At 37.0% G+C, this 13931-nt stretch overlaps 1 protein-coding gene across 5 annotated transcripts in view; it reads left to right on the top strand.

The window, feature by feature from the left end:
* SBF2 (SET binding factor 2) overlaps window positions 1-13931 on the top strand; it is a 474987-nt gene that overhangs the window by 205083 nt on the left and 255973 nt on the right. For all 5 annotated transcript variants that reach the window (XM_042906593.1, XM_042906592.1, XM_042906591.1 and 2 more), the window contains exon 3: window positions 6135-6272. In XM_042906593.1, the coding sequence (XP_042762527.1) occupies window positions 6135-6272 (138 nt within the window). The remainder of the gene's footprint in view (window positions 1-6134; window positions 6273-13931) is intronic.

Raw genomic sequence — 13931 nt, 5'->3', positions numbered from 1 at the left:
TGCCCATTTCTTCACTGGATTATTTGTTTTTCCGATGTGGAGTCTGGTGAGCTCTTTATAGATTTTGGATACTAGCCCTTTGTTAGATATGTCATTTGCAAATATCGTTTCCCATTCCGTTGGTTGCCTTTTAGTTTTGTTGATTGTTTTCTTTGCTGTGCAGAAGCTTTTTATCTTCATGAGGTCCCAATAGTTCATTTTTGCTTTTAATTCCCTTGCCTTTGGGGATGTGTCAAGGAAGAAATTGCTGCAGCTGAGGTCAGAGAGGTTTTTTTTCCTGCTTTCTCCTCTAGGGTTTTGATGGTTTCCTGTCTCACATTCAGGTCCTTTATACATTTTGAGTTTGTTTTTGTGAATGGTGTGAGAAAGTGGTTTAGTTTCAACCTTCTGCATGTTGCTGTCCAGTTCTCCCAGCACCATTTGTTAAAGAGACTGTCTTTTTTCCATTGGATATTCTTTCCTGCTTTGTCAAAGATTAGTTGGCCATATTTTTGTGGGTCTAGTTCTGGGGTTTCTGTTCTATTCCATTGGTCTGTTTGTCTGTTTTTGTGCCAATACCATGCTGTCTTGATGATTACAGCTTTGTAGTAGAGGCTAAAGTGTGGGATTGTGATGCCTCCGGCTTTGGTCTTCTTCTTCAAAATTACTTTGGCTATTCGGGGCCTTTTGTGGTTCCATATGAATTTTAGGACTGCCTGTTCTAGCTTCGAGAAGAATGCTGGTGCAATTTTGATTGGGATTGCATTGAATGTGTAGATAGCTTTGGGTAGTATTGACATTTTGACAATATTTATTCTTCCAACCCATGAGCATGGAATCTTTTTCCATTTCTTTATATCTTCTTCAATTTCCTTCATAAGTTTTCTATAGTTTTCAGCAGACAGATCTTTTACATCTTTGGTTACGTTTATTCCTAGGTATTTTACGCTTCTTGGTGCAATTGTGAATGGGATCAGTTTCTTTATTTGCCTTTCTGTTGCTTCATTATTGGTGTATAAAAATGCAACTGATTTCTGTACATTAATTTTGTATCCTGCAATTTTGCTGAATTCATGTATTAGTTCTAGCAGACTTTTGGTGGAGTCTATCGGATTTTCCATGTATAATATCATGTCATCTGGAAAAAGTGAAAGCTTGACTTCATCTGTGCCAATTTTGATGCCTTTGATTGCCTTTTGTTGTCTGATTGCTGATGCTAGAACTTCCAACACTATGCTAAACAACAGCGGTGAGAGTGGACATCCCTGTTGTCTTCCTGATCTCAGGGAAAAAGCTCTCAGTTTTTCTCCATTGAGGATGATGTTAGCTGTGGGCTTTTCATAAATGGCTTTTATGATGTTTAAGTATATTCCTTTTATCCCGACTTTCTCGAGGGTTTTTATTAAGAAAGGATGCTGAATTTTGTCAAATGCTTTTTCTGCATCGATTGACAGGATCATATGATTCTTATCTTTTCTTTTATTAATGTGATGTATCACATTGATTGATTTGCGAATGTTGAACCAGCCCTGCATCCCAGGAATGAATCCCACTTGATCATGGTGAATAATTCTTTTTATATGCTGTTGAATTTGATTTGCTAGTATCTTATTGAGAATTTCTGCATCCATCTTCATCAGGGGTATTGGCCTGTAGTTCTCTTTTTATACTGGGTCTCTGTCTGGTTTAGGAATCAAAGTAATGCTGGCTTCATAGAATGAGTCTGGAAGTTTTCCTTCCCTTTCTATTTTTTGGAACAGCTTGAGAAGGATAGGTATTATTTCTGCTTTAAATGTCTGGTAGAATTCCCCTGCAAGCCATCTGGCCCTGGACTCTTATTTGTTGGGAGATTTTTGATAACTGATTCAATTTCTTCGCTGGTTATGGGTCTGTTTAAGTTTTCTGTTTCTTCCTGTTTGAGTTTTGGAAGTGTGTGGGTGTTTAGGAATTTGTCCATTTCTTCCAGGTTGTCCAGTTTGTTGGCATATAATGTTTCATAGTATTCCCTGATAATTGCTTGTATTTCTGAGGGATTGGTTGTAATAATTCCATTTTCATTCATGATTTTATCTGTTTGGGTCATCTCCCTTTTCTTTTTGAGAAGCCTGGCTAGAGGTTTATCAATTTTGTTTATTTTTTTCAAAAAACCAACTCTTGGTTTCAGTGATCTGCTCTACACTTTTTTTAGATTCTATATTGTTTATTTCTGCTCTGATCTTTATTATTTCTCATCTTCTGCTGGGTTTGGGCTGTCTTTGCTGTTCTGCTTCTGTTTCCTTTAGGTGTGCTGTTAGATTTTGTATTTGGGATTTTTCTTGTTTCTTGAGATAGGCCTGGATTGCAATGTATTTTCCTCTCAGGACTGCCTTTGCTGCATCCCAAAGCGTTTGGATTGTTGTATTTTCATTTTCGTTTGTTTCCATATATTTTTAAATTTCTTCTCTAATTGCCTGGTTGACCCATTCATTCTTTAGTAGGGTGTTCTTTAACCTCCTTGCTTTTGGAGGTTTTCCAGACTTTTTCCTGTGGTTGATTTCAAGCTTCATAGCATTGTGGTCTGAGTATGCATGGTGTGATCTCAATTCTTGTATACTTATGAAGGGCTGTTTTGTGACCCAGTATGTGATCTGTCTTGAAGAATGTTCCATGTGCACTCGAGAAGAAAGTATATTCTGTTGCTTTGGGATGCAGAGTTCTAAATATATCTGTCAAGTCCATCTGATCCAATGTATCATTCAGGGCCCTTGTTTCTTTATTGACCGTGTGTCTAGATGATCTATCCATTGTTGTAAGTGGAGTATTAAAGTCCCCTGCTTTACCACATTCTTATCAATAAGGTTGCTTATGTTTGTGAGTAATTGTTTTATGTATTTGGGGGCTCCTGTATTTGGTGCATAGACATTTTTATAATTGTTAGCTCTTCCTGATGGAAAGACCCTGTGATTATTATATAATGCCCTTCTTCATCTCTTGTTACAGCCTTTAATTTAAAGTCTAGTTTGTCTGATATAAGTATGGCTACTCCAGCTCTCTTTTGACTTCCAGTAGCATGATAGATAGTTCTCCATCCCCTCACTTTCAATCTAAAGGTGTCCTCAGGTCTAAAATGAGTCTCTTGTAGACAGCAAATAGATGGGTCTTGTTTTTTTATCCATTCTGATACCCTATGTCTTTTGGTTGGCGCATTTAGTTCATTTACATTCAGTGTTATTATAGAAAGATATGGGTTTAGAGTCACTGTGATGTCTGTAGGTTTCATGCTTGTAGCGATGTCTCTGGTACTTTGTCTCACAGGATCCCCCTTAGGATCTCTTGTAGGGCTGGTTTAGTGGTGACGAATTCCTTCAGTTTTTGTTTGTTTGGGATGACCTTTATCTCTCCTTCTATTCTAAATGACAGACTTGCTGGATAAAGGATTCTCGGCTGCATATTTTTTCTGTTCATCACATTGAAGATCTCCTGTCATTCCTTTCTGGCTAGCCAAGTTTCAGTAGAGAGATCCGTCACGAGGGTTATCAGTCTCCCTTTATATGTTAGAGCATGTTTATCCCTAGCTGCTTTCAGAATTTTCTCTTTATCCTTTTATTTTGCCAGTTTTGCTATGATGTGTCATGCAGAAGATCGATTCAAGTTACGTCTGAGGGGAGTTCTCTGTGCCTCTTGGATTTCAATGCCTTTTTCCTTCCCCAGATCAGGGAAGTTCTCAGCTATGATTTCTTTTCGTACACCTTCAACCCCTTTCCCTCTTTCTTCCTCCCCTGGAATTCCAATTATGCATATATTATTGCATTTCATCACATCACTTAGTTTTCTAATTCTCCCCTCATACTCCTGGATTTTTTTATCTCTCTTTTTCTCAGCTTCTTCTTTTTCCATAATTTTATCTTCTAATTCACCTATTCTCTCCTCTGCATCTTCAATCCTAGCAGTGGTCGCCTCCATTTTATTTTGTAGCTCATTTATAGCATTTTTTAGCTCCTCCTGGCTGTTTCTTAGTCCCTTGATCTCTGTAGTAATAGATTCTCTGCTGTCCTCTATACTTTTTTCAAGCCCAGCGATTAATTTTATGACTATTATTTTAAATTCATTTTCTGTTATATTGCTTAAATCATTTTTGATTAGTTGGTTAGCTGTTGCTACTTCCTGGAGTTTCTTTTGAGGAGAATTCTTCCGTTTCGTCATTTTGGATAGTCCCTGGAGTGGCGTGGAACTGCATGGCTCTTCCCCTGTGCTGTATAGAGTAACATGCGTTGGTGGGCGGAGCCACAGTCAGACCTGATGTCTGCCCCCAGCCCACCACTGGGGCCACAGTCATACTGGTGTGTACCTTCTCTTCACCTCTCCCAGGGGCAGGACTCACTGTGGAGTGGTGTGGCCCCTGTCCGGGCTGCTTGCACACTGCCAGGCTTGTGGTGCTGCTTTGATGGGAACCTGCGTATTAGCCGGGGTGGATCAGCAAGGTGCACAGGGGTGTGAGGGGCAGACTCAGGTCGCTTTGCCTTTGGTGGCCTGCTTCGGGAGGGGCCCTGTGGCACCGGGCGGGAGGTCAGAGGGATGGATCCACAGAAGCACAGCATTGGGTGTTTGCCGTGCAAGCACGTTCCATGAGGGGAAGTGGTTCCCTTTGGGATTTTGGCTGCGGGATGGGTGAGGGAGATGACGCTGGCCAGTGCCTTTGTTCCCTGCCAAGCTGAGCTCTGTCCTCCGGGTCTCAACCCCTCTCCCTCCCATTGTCTTCTAGCCCTCCCACTCTCCGAGCAGAGCTGTTGACTTATAACATTCCAGATGTTAAGTCCCTCTGGCTGTCAGAACACACTCCACAGGCTGCTCCACTTTTGCAAACCAGAATCGGGGGCTCTGCCTTGCCGGGTGGGCTGCCCCATTCACTGCCCCAGCTCCCTCCCGCCAGTCCGTGTAGCACGCACGGCCTCTCTGCCCTTCCTGCCCTCTTCCATGGGCTTCTTGTCTACTCTTGGCTCCAGAGAATCCATTCTGCTAGTCTTCTGGTGGTTTTCTAGGTTATTTAGGCAGATATGAGTGGAATCTAAGTGATCAGCAGGACACGGTAAGACCAGCGTCGTCCTACACCGCCATCTTCCCCCAGACCTTTCTTTATTATCTTTTAATGTCCATGGGATCTGTAGTACTGTTGCCTCTTTAATTTCCGATGTTAGTAATTTGTAACTTTTTTTTTCTTAGTTAGCTGGCTAGAGGGTTGTTGATTTTAATGATTTTTTTTTTTCAAAAAACCAGCTATGTTTTCTTGATTTTCTCTATTGAATTTTGTTTTCAATTTAATTGATTTCTACTCTAATCTATTATTTCTTTTCACCTGCTTACTTTGAATTTAATTTGCTCTTCTTTTTATAGTTTCCTAAGATAGAAGCTTAGATTATTGATTTTAGATCTTTCTTCTTTTGTAATATATACATACAATGCTATAAATTTTCCTCTAAGCACTGCTTTTGCTGAATCTCGAAAAATGTTGATAAGATGTATTTTCATTTTCATTGATTTAAAAATATTTTTTAATTTCTTTTGAGATTTTGTCTTTGACCCGTGTGTTATTTAGAAGTGTGTTGTTTAATCTTCAAATTTTGGGGGAATTTTTCAGCTATCTTTCTGTTACGAGTTCAGTTCTGTTGTGGTCTAAGAGCATACATTGTATGATTTCTATTCTTTTAAATACATGTAAATATATTATATAGCCTATAATGTGGCTTATCTTGATGAATAAGATATCTTTTTCATTGAATTGAATTGAAGACTCTTAGATTGATGAAGGAATTTTGAAATAATTCTGTTTCCTACCAGCAATAGATACTTAGCTCTTTATCTTCAACTCATTTCATGATTTGTTCTGAAGTGGGAAAGTTTTTCATTTATGTGATTTGTTCCTACATATGCTAATCTATGTCTCAGAATGAGGGGCATCTGTGGAAAATCTAGGCTGTCTTCATAAAATGTATATGTACATTAGATAAAGTGTTCTACGTTATAAATCTACTTTTAAAAATATAGTGGCTGAGATAACATATCACATTAGCTGGAAATTTTTTTACAATGGGGTGATATGTAACATTTCAGAAAGATTTATAAATAATAAATTTTCATTATGCTTTTAAAATGTGACAATTTTTTTCTATTCCCTTTAGTTTTGTCAACCTGGTGGGTGGCAGCTGTCCAGAGAGAGGAAGCAGCCAACATTTTTTGTGGTGGTCCTGACAGATATTGACTCAGATCGACATTACTGCTCATGCCTAACCTTCTATGAGGCAGAAATCAATCTACAGGTACAACCACTCTTCTAGGCAAACTACAAAGGAACAACATTTAAGAATCTTTTTTTTAATGCCATATTTGTTTTTGTTAAACTGTAAGTTTAAGTTCTTTGGGCTACTTTAAAAAGACTGAGGTACTAAACTGTTGGAGAAGAGAGAAAGAAAGTATACTTTGTTTTCTTTTATTTTTTTAATCATTTTTTTAAATGTTTATTTTTGAAAGACAGAGACACAGAGTGTGAGCATGGGAGGGGCAAAGAGAGGGAGACACAGGATCTGAAGCAGGCTCTAGGCTCTAAGCTGTCAGCACAGAGCCCTATGCAGGGCTTGAACTCACGAACTGTGAGATCATGACCTGAGCTGACGTCAGATGCTTAACTGACTGAGCCACCCAGGCTCCCCTTAATTGTTTTCTTTTAAAATATTAATCAGAATCTGAATATTTCTAATAATAGCATATTCATGAATTGGTATATTAAGAAGATTTATATCCCCTCATGTAGAAGGTGTGATTTTTTTCTCTCCTTTTCCTGAGCAATCTTTCACAGAATGTAAAGCATTTAATCATAATGTTCATAGATCACCTATCACAATGCTTGATATTATTTTTTAAACACCCAAGTGTCAACTCATTATTGTTAATGGCGGGAGTATCAACATGACTGAAATTCATAGGCTAGACCATTGAAACAAGAAATACTAGGTTTCTCAAAGAGTATTTGTTGGGGTTCTTAGTTTCAGACAACTGGACCTACTTTCTCTATGCATAAAAGGATTTATGACAATGAATTGCAGAGGTTATGTAATTTCACGGGTGAGGAATAAACAGGGAACCAACTTTGGATACTAGGAATTGCCTGGTTTGAGTCTATTTTAGTAGATACTTTTTCTCCCATTGACCACTTGTCACTTACAATGTTGGGTACTAGACAATATAACCTTTATATGTTACCCTAAAAATCTAATGTCATGTACAGCTTGTTTCACGATCTTACACCGGTGACTTCTGCTTTAATTCTCATATGTGTTGTTTCCTTGTGGACGTCAAGTTGCATACAGATCCCACCCCCCTGCAAAGGAATCAGAAAAACTCTTTGTTGTTGTTATGTGTTTGTTTATTTTGATTTCAAAGCTCTATAGTACAAGAAGGAAACTATAAAAGGGTTCAGAGGATATTGACTGAGCCAGTCAGCATTATCTGCAGTACTTTCTGCTACATGCAGGTGAATGAGTATCACTGCCATGGAAAAGGACTGGCTTTTCTAAAATGGCCTCACAAAAGAGCATTTGTCGTTTGGGTTACTTTAATTAAACCCTAATATCTGACTTTTCTAGATGCAGAAATCTGATTTTGCAGTACAAGAGGAGATAAATCACCTTTCCTGACACAGAGTCACATTATCCACATTCATTAGACTGATGTATTAAAACCAGCTTGCAAGTTTATTAAGTTACAGTGATAAATTAAAAGATTACATAGAACAAAATATGCACCACATATTATCAATACATTCTTTCTTTGTTGTCAGATCATTGTGGGAAGCCATATCAAAATCTGAAGCATTTTGGCGTGGAATCAAACTAAGGAATACTTTATGCTAAATATTTTTAAAAAAATTTTTTTAATGTTTATTTATTTTTGAGAGAGAGACAGAGTGTGAGCAGGGAAGGAGCAGAAAAAGAGGGAGACACAGAATCTGAAGCAGGCTCCAGACTCTGAGCTGTCAGCACAGAGCCCGATGCGGGGCTCGAACTCACAAACCGTGAGATCATATCCTGAGCTGAAGTAGGACGCTTATCGACTGAGCCACCTGGGCACCCCATGTCAAATATTTAATGCTTGCTAGACTAACATAACCCATTGTTTCTATTTGAAATTAGCCCATTGTTTCTATGTTGTCAATGGGGACAGAAATCTTAGAAGTTGATGACAATAGCCATTTCTGTTTTGGGTAGTGTTTGAGTGGATGTTGCCGACAGATAACTAATCAAATTCCCATTTTTGATCATTTCAGTTTAAAAGTATTCTCCAGCCAAGAGCCTACCTATGTCTTTTAGGTGACCTTTCATTTTTATGTTTATCTTTGGAATTTAAGTTGGTTCTGAGAATGCAGTAGCAGTATTTTCTTTTATTTCCGTATTCTTGACAGTACCTCTTTACAACTCCCTAGAATTGTCCAATGAAACTGATTATTTAAGTCTTCCTCCTTGCTCCTTCATTACGAACCCTTCTTGCCCCAAAATAACTGACAGAAAAGTAATACATTAAGACAGTGTAGGGGGGTCCTGCACTGTCTATGGTGACATAGCAAGCTCCTGAAATCAGTTCCTCCCGCAGACACACCAAATCTACAGCTACATGGAGTGATTCCCTCTGAAAGAAATCTAGAAATGAGTTTAGCAACTCACATTTTACAAACAAGAAAATACCCACACTGAAATAAGTAGGAAAATCTGAGACAAACTCTCACCATAAACCCTACCCCTGGCATAGCAACATGAGATTGGGAAGGAATTTACAACTACTAGCATTTTCCTGAGTCATAAAGGATTTGGACCCAATATCTAGCCTCAACTTTAAAGACTTGCACTGAAGGATGGACACCCAAAACACCTAACTTTGAAAAATAATGGGTCTTATGTCCCTGAGACCCATCAACTATAGCAAACAAAGAAAGAGTTCTTAACAGGTTCATAAGAATTCACTGTGTCTGTGCCCCTATGACTCAGCATGGAAAGAACAGGGAGAAATGCCCACCTCTCGGTCTTTCCTTGAAAGAGTCCTGTTTGCATACTTTAAAAGCTGCCTTAGGGTCAGGTCTCTAATTTAGCATATTTCTGGGGGCCGTACTGGAGACCAAGGAAGCTAGCAGGTACCATCTCTGTGTTGTCTCTCTGGCCCACTTTACTTTACCAGTTTCTCTCTGGAAAGAACTTACGCACATATCTGGCACTTCAGATTTGCAATTGCTGCCCAAGGAATGCACCCTTTTAATCTCCTGGCTCTGGTGGTCAGCAGAGCTTAAAGCTGTCAACTCCTACAGGACTGTAGCAAAGAAAGAAAGTTCTTAACTGGCCATCTCCACCCAGGAGTCAGTGAGAAGGAGCAGAGAGAAACACCCATCTCCAAGTCTTTCAGTGAAAGAGGTATATTTGCATACATTAAGGTTGCTTCCTGAGAGTCTGGCCTTCAGTCAGTCTGAATCTAGTTGCTGAGGTCCTTCTCTTTGGGACAATGAAAGGTCTTGGCACACCCTCAACTACAGGAAGCACTAAGAATAAGGTAGGCTGTTTGTGGACAATTACAAAGATTTGAGAGACAGCCAAGAACTACAGCAAGATTAAATGATAAGATTCATCCTCCTACAAGAGGCCACTTCTTCAAGACTAGGAGAGGTGGCTGTTTAATTGAATACCTAGAAACTAACAAAGAGAGTCAAGAAAGTGGAGAGACAGAAGAATATGTTCCAAACTAAAGAACAAGATAAAACTCAGAAAAAGGAGAAATGGAGATAAGAGATTTATCTGATCAAGAGTTCAAAATAATGATCATAAAAGATGCTCACTTAGCTCAGGAGAAGAATGAATGAACAAGGGTAGAATTTTAAACAAAACTTAAGAAAGAACCAATAAAAGTCAGAGCTGAAGCATATAATAACTGCATTGAAATGTACCATAATAGGATTTAACAGCAGACTAGATGAAGGAGAAAAAGGGATCAGTGAACTTGAGGACAGGGCAGTGGAAATCACCCAATCAAAAAAGCAAAAATGAAAAAAGAATGAAAAAGAGTAAACATAGCTTTAAGGATTTAAATGACACATTAAGTAGGCCGATGTTCGTGATTTAGGTATTCCAGAAGGAGAAGAGAGAGAGAAAGAGGATGAAAACTTATTTGAAGAAGTAATGGCTAAAACCTTTCCTAACATGGGGAAGGAAACAGACACACAGATCCTTAAAGCCCATAGAGTTCTAATAAAGATGAACTCAAAGAGACTAGCACCAAGATACATTATAATTGAAGTGTCAAGAGGTGAGGACAAGAGAAAAGCAACTTGTTCATAAAAGGGAACCCCCATACTTATGAGCAGATTTCTCAGCAGAAACTTTGTGGGATACTAGGGAGTGTCAAGATACAGTCAATCTAACATATTCCACCTGACAAAAATGTCCTTCAGAATTGAAAGAGAAATAAACAGTTTTCCATACAAGCAAAAGCTAAAGGAGTTCATCACCACTAGACTGGCTTTATAAGAAATGTTAAAAAGAGTTCTTTAAGCCTAAATGAAAGGGTACTAATTAGTAACAGGAAAACATATTAAAGTATAAATCTTACTTGTAAAAAATATCTAATGTTGTAAAAGATGGTGGGTTAATCACTTATAAAGCTTAGTATGAAGGGACCAAAAGACAAAAGTAGTAAAAATAACTGTAACTACAAAAATTTGTTAATGGATACACACGATCAAAAAGATATAAATTATGACATCAAAAACCTAGATTAGGTGAGGGAGATGTAAAATGTAGAGCATAGAATATATTCTAATGTAAACTGTTATCAACTTAAAATAGACTGTTATAAATTGTTTTATGTAAACCTCATGGTAACCACAAGCAAAAACCTATAGTAGATACACTAAAAATGAAGATAAAGGAATCTAAGCATACCACTACAGAAAACATCAAATCACAAAGGAAGAGAGTAAGAGAGGAAGGAGGAAACAGATTACAAAATATCCATAAAACAAGGAACAAAATGGCATTAGTAAATATAAACTGATCACTAATTACTTTAAATGTAGACAGATTAAATTCTCCAATCCAGAGACTTAGAGTGGCTAAAAGGATTTAAAAAATAAGACCCAACTAAATGCTACCCACCAGAGACTTTAGCTTTAAGGATAGACACAGACTGAAAGTGAAGGGGTAGAAGAAAATATCTCCTGCAAATGGAAACCAAAGGAAAGCTACAGTAGCTATACTTGTCAGACAAAATAGACTTTAATCTAAAAACTCTCATAATAGACAAAGAAGGTCATTATATAATGATAAAGTAGTCAACTCATCAAGAGGATATAACAATTGTAAATATTTATATACCCAACATCAGAGCAGCTAAGTAAATATAATATTTGCTTATGTTCTTTACGGATCTACCTTTTTTGCCCTCCAGTATAGGATGCAGTTCACAATCACATACAGCTTTTAATTATCATTTCTCTTTGTTTCTTTTTATCTGGAATAGTTGATCACCCTTTCTTTGCCTTATGACATTGACATTTTTGAATAATGCAGGTCCCATGGCCTCTTTTAATAGGCTGTCCATTATTGTGTGTTTTTTCTGATGTCTCTCATCTTTAGATTCAGGTTATACATCAGCAGTTGGATTACTGCCAACAATTGAAATACTGTGTGTTCCTTATATTGGTTTCTATTGGTGTCCATGTTAATTTTGGTAACTTGGTCAGGTGATTGTCAGATATTTCCATTGTCTAGTTGTTGTCTTTTGTCTTGCAACTAAAATGCCATCTGTGGGAAGATACTTTGAGACTATGCAAATATTCTATTACTCATTAATCATGCCCACCCCTAGATTTAGCATTAGTGATAATTCTTGCCTGTTCCAATTTTTATTTTGATGGCTGCAAAATGATTATTTCTCACCCCACACACCCTCTACCTTTACCAGTTGGTAGTTGACATTTTGCACTAAGCAAGAGCTTTTCTGTCTTGTCTATCTGAGCTAGAGACTCACTTACTCCACTTTCTTTTTCCTTCAATACTATTTAATTAATGGTTTTCATTGTCTTATTGCACAAATTTTCATAGATTTGTACCCTTCAGGTTGGTTCCTGTATTCTTTTGATAAGGCCCCAGCATTTTTTAAGGCATTTTTTTTTAACTTTTTATCATAACAAGCTGATCCAGGCTCATCATATTCTTCCCTGCCCTTGGCCTTGAAATCAGCCATTTTCCCAAGGATCCCTGGCTAATTTGAGTAGAGAATAACATTAGAAATCAAGATGTAGGTTCTTATGTATTTGGAATCAGTGTTTAAAAAGTTTTTTTTCTTTTTAAGTTCAGATATTTTTTCATTTTCCATTTTAAGTGAACGAAATATTATAATTTATTTAGTTTTATAATCAACTTACAGAAGGTTAGATTCTGCTTCTTACGAGTTTTCCCAAGATTCTGAAAATGAAAATAAGTTGTAAGAGTTCTGGCTCCTATAGAATTATACTTAGGTAGTTAGGTATTAGCCAGAATTGTATGACAGCTTTTCTGTGCTCACCAAAGAAAGTTAATGTTTTTTGGAATTGGTCTAAAAAAACGGCATGGACAATGAGGTAGGATTTTTAAAAATAATATTAAAACTCAGATGATGTTCCTTTTAGGTCATCATTAATGTTTTTCCCATTTTTGGTGTGAAGTTAACTATGTTCTTTTTTAAAAATGTGTTTTTCTTCTGTTACTGGATCATATCATCAATTCAAAAATAGATCTTTTTAATTCTCATTTGGTCTGAATTACTTCAGACCAAATATACTATGACACATTATTTGGAAACCTGAAGAGGAGGAACTTAGGGACACATCATCCAAAGTATAATTGTGCAACTTTAAAAATGTTGGCTCTTATCTTTCCAAGATACAGTAATACTATCAGTAATCACAAGCAAAACCTTTTCATTAAACTTTTGAAAATGGGTTCCCAAAATTATTTGACTAAATATAATTGTAGATTTTTTTCAGGGATTAGTAAAATACAACAGATGTAAGGTTGCTTTATATTACTTCTCTAAAAAATGATAGACCTGTCTAAATTTTTTATTTAGTTGTATCATTTTAAAGTATTTTTAGTGTGTTGAAAAATGTGTTTATGAACCAATAATAATGATGCAGTTTACAGTAAAGACATTTGGTATGTCAGCAAATAAATTGTCATCAAAGAAAGGGAGGGGGAATGATTGAGGGTACACTGGAGAAGTAAGATGAGGAATAAAGAAGGAGTACATAGAAGGAATAGGATTTGTTTCTTCATCTCAATTGGCTTAACAATCTAGTGTGAGGCAAAACCAAAATTTAAATATAAAGATACTCCAAAGTACCTATGTTAAGCACTGATTCAATGATAGACTTAATAATTAAAGACAGGGCAGTGGAAATAAGTCTTACCGAGTTTCAAGGATTCAGTGGCCTTTCAGAAAACAAGAGCTAAGGAAGGCTTAGAGTAAAGGAAATGGAGCAGTCCAGGCAAAAAGCTTGGATATGAAAATGGATAGGAAAAAAGATTATAGTGTTTATGATACATTGAAGGGCTTATCATGTTCCAGGAACTATGCTAAAAGTTTTATAGCACTTTTATTCCATTTTATTTAATTCACATGTAGTTTATTTTATTCTTACAAGAACAGCACTTGGTAAGTTTTAACGTTCCAATTTTATGGATGAGGCTAAAAGACTTACCCAGGGACATTAAAGTACTAAGTCAAAAAGCTTGAATCTGTCTGTCTCCAAAGACCAAATACCAATATCAAATACTAAAGCATCTATTACAAGGCTGCAAAAATTACATCAGTGTGTTATTGGTTCAAGAAGAATTGTCAAGAATAAGACCAGAACTGGTCTTATTATTTATTATCAATATATGACTATGGAAACATTCATTACA

Source organism: Panthera leo, chromosome D1 (assembly GCF_018350215.1).
Source record: "Panthera leo isolate Ple1 chromosome D1, P.leo_Ple1_pat1.1, whole genome shotgun sequence".
Lineage (NCBI taxonomy): Eukaryota > Metazoa > Chordata > Mammalia > Carnivora > Felidae > Panthera > Panthera leo.
Note: the sequence above shows the minus strand (reverse complement) of the source record. Positions and strands in the feature narration are given on the sequence as shown.